Source organism: Pinus tabuliformis, chromosome 8 (assembly GCF_031772625.1).
Source record: "Pinus tabuliformis cultivar Carrire ecotype Pingquan chromosome 8, CPIR1, whole genome shotgun sequence".
Classification (NCBI taxonomy): Eukaryota; Viridiplantae; Streptophyta; class Pinopsida; order Pinales; family Pinaceae; genus Pinus; species Pinus tabuliformis.
This window is the reverse complement of record NC_142294.1, coordinates 1012231949-1012242332: the sequence shown is the minus strand read 5'-3', so window position 1 is coordinate 1012242332 and position 10384 is coordinate 1012231949. Positions and strand designations below refer to the sequence as shown.

At 36.1% G+C, this 10384-nt stretch overlaps 1 protein-coding gene across 1 annotated transcript; it reads left to right on the top strand.

The window, feature by feature from the left end:
• Positions 1-543: 543 nt before the first annotated feature.
• Positions 544-1098, top strand: LOC149238825 (small ribosomal subunit protein uS9-like). The gene has a single exon (XM_089369669.1). The coding sequence runs from the start codon at positions 556-558 to the stop codon at positions 1096-1098; it is 543 nt and encodes a 180-aa protein (XP_089225795.1). The 5' UTR covers positions 544-555.
• Positions 1099-10384: the final 9286 nt, after the last annotated feature.

Genomic DNA, 10384 nt, shown 5'->3' with positions numbered 1-10384 from the left:
ATAAAATACTTTAAAAATAATTTAAATTGATTTAAGAACAATTTTAAATGATTTTAAAATGTTTCGAAAACATTTTAAAATGTTTTAAAAATAAGTTTAAGTGCTTTAACAACAATGGAAAATTCTTTAAAACCGTTTTAAAATGTTTTAAAAACAATTTAAAGAGCTTTAAAGTACTTTAAAATGTTTTTTAAATGCTTTCAAAACAATGTAAAATGCTTTCAAAATGATTTAAACGTTTTAAAAACAATTTAAAATGCTTTAAAAACGATTTAAAATGTTTTTGAAACAATTTAGAGAGTTTTAAAAACACTTTAAAATAGTTCAAAATAATTTAAAAACAATTTAAAACACTTTAAAATGTTTTTAAAACAATTTTAAATTCTTTTAAAATGCTTTAACAACAATTTAAAAATATTTAAAGTACTTTAAAATGTTTTTAAAATGCTTTCTAAACAGTTTAAAACTCTTTCAAAACAATTTAAAATGATTTGAGAAAGTTCCGTAATCGACCATCGGGTTTTAGAGAAGAAAACCCTGATCATCTATCAAACAATGGCGACAGTGGATTCTTTCCAGTGCTTCAGACGAAAGAAGACTACCGTTGCTGTTACACACTGCAAGCAAGGGCGAGGCTTGATTAAGATCAATGGATGCCCTATTGAGCTAATCGAGCCGAAAATTCTCCGCTACAACGCTTTCGAACCCATTCTTTTGCTAGGTCGCCACCGCTTCGCCGGCGTCAATATGAGAATTAGGGTAAAAGGTGGAGGACACACATTGCAGATCTATGCTCTTCGACAGAGCATAGCCAAGGCCCTGGTCGCCTTCTACCAAAAATACGTAGACGAGCAGTCAAAGCAGGAGATCAAAGATATTCTCATCAGGTACTACAGGACTCTGCTCGTGGCCGATCCCAGGTGCTGTGAGCCCAAGAATTTTGGAGGTCCTGGAAATGGGTATCACCCCACCGACACTGCAGCAAGGTCAATCTTGTTTTTTCCATATCCTTCAAACACACCCGATCTAGTCCAAGATGCGTTTGCAGGGTCACTGCACAGATCTAGATTGGGCGTCCTGACCATGGATGGCAGTTAGCTGCTCAGATCTGTTGTTGAACCAACAGATCAGAAGCCCAGAAGAACAAGAAGCCTTAAAAAAACCCCTTTCTATGGGCATGAAACTGTTAGGCGCCAACCTCAGACGGGCACAAATCTGAAGCAGCTTCCTCTCTTGAAGCAACCAGATCTGCCTGAAGAAACACATGCATTTCAGATCCAAGTCAATCTGTTGGGCAAAACAACAATGCAATGGGTACGCACAACAGATCTCGTGTAGGATCTTTTGCAAAAACTCGAACACCGGCTGGGGATCCCCTCCTCTTACCTCAGACTGCTATATAAGGGTAAGCAACTTATGAATCCCCTTCCTATCTCCTCTTACAGTATTCATAAGGACGCTTCTATTGTGGCTACCTTTCTTTTAAGAGGTGGTTCTTTTAGGCAGACCTCCTCTGCCCCTTCTTTCTCTTATAAAGATGCAGTCGGCAAAGACACTGCCCAACTGCAGCCCTCTGCGAAAGTAGCCCAACCATCTGGGGCTCCAAAGCCATTTTTGGTAGAAAAATCAGAGGAAATTTCTTCCATCAATCTCTCTCATTCTGGGATTGACGATTACTATCAGCTTTTTGCAGAATCCACACTCATATGCAGATTTAATGGCCTCTGGCCTCACACATCAGATCTATACCAATGGATCCATACCAATTGGACTAGAAAAAGCGAGATCTACTTATGTTCAAAAGGATTCTTCATTGTGGCTTTTGACTTAAATGAATATTACCAGAAGGCCTTAACGGGAGGCCCTTGGTTCTAGGGCTCGACTAGGCTTTTTCTCACCCCCTGGTTTCCAGACTTCGACCCTTCCCATTTGGGTGAGGCTCCCGAATCTTTCGGCGCATCTATGGCATGTCTCTGTCTTCTTAGCCATTGCAGACACCTTAGGATGCTACCTGTCTGCAGATTCTTCACAGAAGGAAAATGGACTCTACACTTATAGTAGATTTTGTGCAGAAATAGATATCAGCAAAGGACTGCCGGATCAGATTAATCTCAAGTATGGAGATTTCCACTGGACTCAAACCTTGGATTATGAGAATACAGCCTTTCTTTTCCGCCATTGTCATGAAACAGGGCACCTCCAGAATTCCTGTACCCAGTTCCTCGACAAAAAGAAGAATCTGAATCGCAAACCCAAATCTAAAAGTTGGAATCCATGTGTGCCTCCCCCTCCTATGGACGAGATAGATTCCTCTAGTTCGGATGAGGAGGAAATTGTAGCAGATGGGCAGAATGTTGAGATTCCGATGGACGCTCCCTTGGTTGATCCGGCAAACTTCTCCACCTCTCAGATCTCTCATAAACGTTCCCATTTATCTTCGTCCTCAGACTCTGATAAGGATATTTCACCGCCGGGGCAGAATAGTCTACAACTTGTCACAGCTAGATCTATCTGCTTAGTTCTAGCCTTTTGTATTCCCGTGTTTTCTATAGCCCTCTCCATGTTAGTCTCTATGGAGCAAGGTGGATAGTCTTTCACCTTCGGCTCCCTTGCTTTTCTACTTCGATTACATGCAAGCTTGACTGTACTATACTTTTCTTATCTTAATAGAATTAGTCTTTATTCAGAAAGAAAAAAGAAAAGAAAAAAAAAATTAAACAATTTAAAATGATTTTAAAATTCTTTAAAAATAGTTTGCAATGCTTTAAAAACAATTTAAAATACTTTAAAAATAATTTAAATTAATTTAAGAACAATTTTAAATGATTTTAAAATGCTTTAAAATATTTCAAAAACATTTTAAAATGTTTTAAAAATAAAATTAAGTGCTTTAACAACAACTAAAAATGATTTAAACCCATTTTAAAATGTTTTATAAACAATTTAAAAAGCTTTAAACTACTTTAAAATGCTTTAAAAACAATTTTAAACGCTTTAAAAACAATTGAAAATGCTTTAAAAACAATTTAAAATATTTTTGAAACAATTTAGAACGTTTTAAAAACACTTTAAAATAGTTCAAAATAATTTAAAAACGATTTAAAACAATCTAAAATGTTTTAAAAACAATTTTAAATTCTTTTAAAATGCATTAACAGCAATTTAAAAAGCTTTAAAGGACTTAAAAAAAAAGAATAAAGAATAAATAAATAAAATAATAATAATAATAATAATTAATTAAATAAATTAATCTGACAGTCGACTTCTGTTATGAAACCAGCTCAAGAAAAGATAGAAAAGATAGATCAACGCCTTAGAATTCAGCCTCTTCGAGGGGGCAACCTCCTTTACATTACATAAATGAACAATTCTTGGATGATACAAATGACAAAACCTCCTTTCTATATATAGTAGTCTAAGGAGTCACAATATAATCCAGCTGACCTAACAATAATAATATAAAGCCACAAAAATAACAATAAAGGGATTCTATGGGACACAGAAATAACAATATGGGGGTAATAGGGGCACAACAATATAAATAAGGGGTATAACTACAATATTAATGGGGTAATCACTAGTAATATAGGGACCCAACATGCCCCTCTCCTTCAAAAAAGTGTTGTCCTCAACGCTTGAGTAGTTCTGGATACTTCTGCATAAAATTCTCATCCTCCCATGTGGAATCTTCAGCGGATAAGTTCTTCCACTTGATAAGATACTCTGAAATTGATCGATTTCGTAGCTGTCGAGTTCTTATTTCTGTGACTGCTTCCGGTTCCAATATAATTTTTCCTTCCTCGTCAAGTTTTGGCTATATTGTTTGAATTGGGAGCTTGTCACCTATAATCTTCTTTAAATATGAAACATGGAAAACTGGGTGCAATCGAGAAGCTGCAGGAAGCTCCAATTTGTATGCCATAGTACCAATCTTTTGCAACACCTTGTACGGACCATAATACTTTGGTGATAATTTATTATCCTTCTTAGCTTGCTTTAGGGACATTTGCTTATATGGTTGTAGCCGTAGGAATACCCAATCACCTACATCAAAACTTCTTTCACTACGATGTTGATCTGCCTATTGTTTCATTCTATTTTGTGCCAACACGAGGTTATCCTTTACGAGTTGGAGGACTTGTTGTTGATGTTCGATGTGATGCTCCACTGCCTGAACCTTAGAATTTTCTCTTAAATATGATGTGATGGATGGTGGTTGATACCCATAAAGTACCATAAATGGGGTAATTTTTGTTGCTGTATGGAAGGAAGTGTTATACCACCATTCAGCCAGAGGCAACCATTTGACCCATTGTGTCCGTTTATCAGATACAAAGCAACGAAGATATCAAGGATAATTTTAGGGGCGAATGTTCGCCCTTTGGCTAAATTAAGGGGTTTTAAATTTTTAGTGGGCGAATATTTTGTATCATAGTACATTTTTACAAATCACCTCAAATAGCCCACCTTATTTTAAGGGAGAGGGTAAAAAAGGTAAATTTAGCCCTTGAAATTAGTACTTACAACCTTCCATTCGCCCATTTTCAAGAATAGGTTTTATTTAAGTAAATCCATTTGCCCATTTTCAAGAATAGGTTTTATTTAAGTGAATCCTATGGGCCAAATACCATATTTATAAAAGAGGTATGGTAAATTAATAAAAATATAAATAAATGAGAGGTATGGTAAATAAATAAAACATTTTTTTATATTTACTCCATAAGTCACCTTATATACATGTAAGGGTGTAAACAAAAAAATATATAAGTAAAGTGGAGGTATGGTAAATAAATAAAACGTCTTTTTATACTTACTCAAAAGGTATGGTAAATAAATATAAATATAAATAAACTAGACGTATCGTAAATAAATAAAACCTCTTTTTATATTTAGTCCATAACCCCCGTTCTATTTATGAAGGCTCAAGAAAGAGGTTTTATTTAAGTGAATCCTATGGGCCAAATACCATATTTGTAAAAGAGGTATGGTAAATTAATAAAAATATAAATAAACGAGAGGTATGGTAAATAAATAAAACATTTTTTTATATTTACTCCATAAGTCACCTTATATTTACGAACACTCAAAAAATGGGTTATATTTAGGTGAAACCTATGGCCAAAATACTATGGGACAAATACCATGGACTAGATTGTTATTAATACCATGCAAAAAACCATTATTAACCCTAATATTAGAATTAATAAAAATAAAAATGGCACATGGTATTGACCCATGGTATTCACCTGGAATGTAGCCTATTTAAATGGGGGAATTAAACCAACATGTAGCCTATGCTAAGATTCACTAGGACTTTACAAAGTTTTATTATTTAGTGAAAGACTCGCCAAGATGTTACAAGATTTTATAATTGAGTAAATATTCGCCATGCCTGGTGAGAGATTCGCCAAAAATTATTATACATATTAAATTATGATAAAATCGCCTTCCATTTTTCTTATATACCATGGAGATTCGCCCATTTATTATATTTATAAATTTAGGGGGGTTCTTAAAATTTTCCCTGGAAGATATCCTTCCAAAAATTTGTTTACTATCCCAGTTTGCCCATCAGATTGAGGATGATAAGATGAGCTATGAGCTAACTGAGTACCAAGACAAGAAAAGAATTTTGTCCAAAAATTTCCAGTGAAAATGGGATCTCTGTCACTTACAATAATCTTTGGGTTTCCATGTAGCTTTTGAACTATTTCCATAAATGCAGTATAAATTGTACTGGATTTAATTGGATGTGATAATGCACAAAAGTGTGCATACTTGGTAAGTCTGTCAACTACCACCATGATGACACTCTTTCCCTCAGACTTGGGTAAACCTATGATAAAATCCATTGAAACCTCCTCCCAACGTTGGCTTGGAATGGATAAAGGTTGTAATAGACCCGGTGTCTTAATTGTTTCAACTTTATTTTTCTGGCAAACCAAACATTCCGCCACAAACTTTTGAATATCTGATTTAAGGCCATCCCAAAAAAATTCCTTCTTAACCCTGTGGTAAGTTTTTAAAAATCCTGAGTGCCCTCCTAAGGGAGAAGTGTGCAATTCCATAAGAATCTTTTGTTTTAGCTGGGAATTCTTACAGAGGTATAAGCGATCTTTGTACCATAACGAATCATTTTGCCAGCTAAATGTAACAGAAGTACTGGAATCTTGTTGTAGCTTTCGAATAAGTGCCCACACTTCTTCGTCGTTCTTCCATTCCTCCCTTGCTTCATTTATCCAATCTGGTTGGATAATAGAAATGACACACAACAATGCTTCCACATCCTCATCCTTTCTTGAGAGTGCATCTGCCACCACATTTTGCTTCCCTTTTTTGTAGATGATTTCAAAGTCATAACCCAACATCTTTGTGACCCACTTTTGTTGCTCTTCAGAGGATAATCTTTGCTCTAAAAAGTATTTAAGGCTATCATGATCCGTTTTTACCTTGAAGTGTCTTCCCATTAGGTAGGGTCACCATTTCTTAAGTGCATGGAGTATTTCCAACATTTCCTTCTCATAAATAGCTTTTCTTAAAAACTTTCCCTTGATTGGACGACTTTCAAAAGCAATGGGTCTTTCATCTTGCATTAGAACAACACCAATTCCATTTCCTGAAGCATCACATTCCACAATAAAGGTTTTTGTGAAGTCCGGCATAGCTAAGACCGGTGCTTGGCACATTGCCTCTTTAAGATGTTCAAAGGCCTTTGTTGCTTCCGAAGTCCATGAAAATGAATCTTTCTTCAATAATGTTGTTAGAGGTGCTGCTATTCTCCCATAATTCTTAACAAACTTGCGATAATACCCTGTCAACCTAAGAAATCCTCGCAGATGCTTTATGGATGTGGGGATTTTCCATTCCTTAATGGCTTTAATTTTGCTAGGGTCTACCTTAACTCCTTCATGAGATACAATATGACCAAAATATTCCACCTCCTAGACTCTAAAGAAACATTTGGATCTTTTTGCATATAATTGTTTCTCCTCCAATAGTTGTAGCACCCTGTCAACATGTTCAACATGATCCTTCCAAGACTTGCTGTAGATTAGTATATCATCAAAAAGTACTAACAAAAATTTTCTAAGGAATGGTTTGAAAATTGAATTCATCAAACCTTGAAATGTTGAAGGTGCATTGGTAAGGCCAAAAGGCATGACCAAAAATTCATAATGACCCTCATGAGTTCTAAATGCCGTTTTCAGAATGTCTTCAATCTTCATTCTGATTTGATGATATCCCGAACGAAGATCCAACTTGGTGAAGTAAATTGATCCATGCAATTCATCCAATAATTCATCAATAACAGGAATGGGGAACTTATCTTTAATAGTGATCTTGTTGAGCTCCCTATAATCCGGACACATGCGCCATGATCCATCCTTCTTGTGCACCAATACTACTGGAGCTGAGAAAGAACTTTGACTTGGTTGAATTATACCAGCCACTAGCATTTCTGCAACCATACGTTCAATTTCACTTTTTTGGGCATAGGGATATCTGTATGGCCTGATGTTTGGAGGAACACTTCCTGGAATCAGATGAATAGCATGATCATGATCACGCATAGGTGGGAGACCTTTGGGAGTCTCAAATACCTTGGAATGATTGTCCATGACATTTTGGAGATCTGGAGAAATAGATGATTCCAATGTGGAAACATCTAGCGAACATAATTGTGAAATTACACTTCTTTGCTCCTTTTTAAGAAGCTTAATCATGCCATTAGAGCTGATTATCTTTCCTGGTTTCCCTAAAATACCCCTTAATTCAACTTCCTTTCCTTCCGTAGAAAATTTGATGAAAAGTTCTTGAAAATTAAAAGCTATTGTACCCAAGGATTGTAGCCATTGGACTCCTAGTACAACATCAGCACCTCCTATTGGAATGGAAAGCATTGGGCTAGTCAATACATATTCTCCCATGGATAGCTTGATATTATGGCACTTTCTCGAGCAATTTATTGTTCCTCCATTTGCAATCATCACTTGACACTCTGGTGCTGGATATAGGAAGCAATTCAATTCTTTTGCTACCCTACAATGAATAAAATTGTGGGTGCTTCCTGAATCAATCAACACTATTACCTTTTTCTTCTTGATTTTTCCTTCTATCTTGATGGTTTGAGGAGTGGTAATTCCCGCCAATGCATTACAAGATATGGTCGGATTTATTTGTTCTTCATCTAGGCTTTGTTCCTAGAGTATATCTTCTTTTTTTGACCTTTCTTGCTCCTTTTCTTCTTCCTCTTCACAATCTATGTAGAATAATTTCTTCTCAGCACACTTATGACCTTTATTGTATTTGCTATCACAACTATAACAAAGCCCTTTTGCTCTTTTTTCTTCCAATTTTTGTGGTGTCAACCTTATAGGTTGTGGAAGACTAGGGGCAACAACACTTCCATCTTTATAGTTGTGAGTGGTATGCTTCCTGGTTTCCATAATTTTGCTTTCCATTTTTCTTGCTAACCTGAATGCCTTCTCTAATGAATCAGGTTCCAAAAGGCGAACATCATGTTGGATATTATCCTTTAAAGACCCTATGAACACATCAATCATATGCTCCTCTGGAATATCTTTTACCCTTATGTTCAATTTTTGGAACTCCTCAATGTGCTCCATTACTGAACCCTTTTGTTTGAGACTTATCAATTGGCTAAAAAAAGTGTTGCTTTTTGTATCTTCATAATGTGCTATCAATTCTTTCGTAAAAATTGCCCAAGTGATAAATTGTTTACGGGAGCAAAGCCATTGATACCATACAAACTGATTTGGTTCCAAATATACTGTTGCCATACGTACCTTTTGTGCGTTTTGCACATTATTGAGATCGAAGAATTGCTCCATCCATAATATCCATGTGGTGGGATCCTTGCCATCAAACTTCCTCATATCGATTTTTGGAATATGGTGATTCTTCGATCCAACATTAGCATCTATGGAATCATGATTAACATTTCTTTTGTTCTCATCATGAGTTTCCTTTACTACCTTTTCACCATTAGTGACCCTTTCTTGTAGCAACTTCTTCAATTCTTCCATGTCTGTCTTCAAGTCTATCTTCAAATCTGCCATCGAATCCTCCATCTTAGCTTCCATGCGCTTTATCTTAGATTCCACACCATTTATCTTAGATTCCACGCCACTTAACTTAGCTTCTGTTAGCTTTTGTGAGCGTGACATTTGTTGCACTTGTTCTTGTAATTTTGATATATCATGTAGCATTTCTTCCTCTTCTTCATGAGTCATGGTAGAGCTTTCAGGTTCCTTACAAGGTGTTTTCATTTTCTTTCCTCGGGGCATCTGTTACCGATAATAATGCTTTACTATGCCCTTTGAATTCCGTTAAACCAAGCTTACACAAAAATTAAAAAAAAACTACACACCTTTTTTCACTTTATAGAAGCCTGATATTGAATCTGATGTATCTCTGTAATTTCAGATCATCCAGTTCTGAAATCGCTACCTGCAGTAGCCTTCTTTGTCCTCTTTCCAATGCCACAAGTCTGAGCCAAATTGGATTCTCCAAGGAAGAGTTATGTGAAATCTCCCACAGTGACTTGCTTTTAGACTGGTTCAGTAGAGCGAACTTGTACGACGTACCATGAGTCACTGTTTCAACCTTTGAATCTAAAACAGACACCCAAAAAGCTACAGTCCGTCCTCTTTCTGTACCTTCTTATGAAATTTCAATCTGAGCCCCAGAGAGAAAGTTATGACGATTTTCCCCAGGTCACCTGTTTTGAATGTAATTCAGGAGTCTGCAAAAAGACCAACTTCCTCAGATCATATCTTCGCAAATATCGTGCGAAAAACTCTGAAATTCGGACCCAAGGTTCAGCGCGATTTTTTCTCAAACGGGTTATTTTTGCGACTTCTGAAATGTCACAGAAAAAAAGTTATAGCGAAAATGCCACGATGACCTGTTTGGAGCAGCGAAACCCTAGAATCCAAAGCTCTGATACCAAATGTTATGAAACCAGCTCAAGAAAAGATAGAAAAGATAGATCAACGCCTTAGAATTCAGCCTCTTCGAGGGGGAAACCTCCTTTACATTACATAAATGAACAATTCTTGGATGATACAAATGACAACACCTCCTTTCCATATATAGGAGTCTAAGGATCACAATATAATCTAGCCGACCTAACAATAATAATATAAAGCCACAAAATAACAATAGAGGGTTCACAAGATATAGGGGCATATAGGGTATAACTACAATAGTAATGGGGTACACTATATTATAGGGACCCACACTAACAATAAGCTTCTCTCTAAGCTCTTCTTCTATCAAGCATTCAAGTTGTCCTGATGATGGATCCCGGTTGGGATTTGAAACGTTGGCAGAAAATGGTTCTTACTGTGGATTCTCTGGT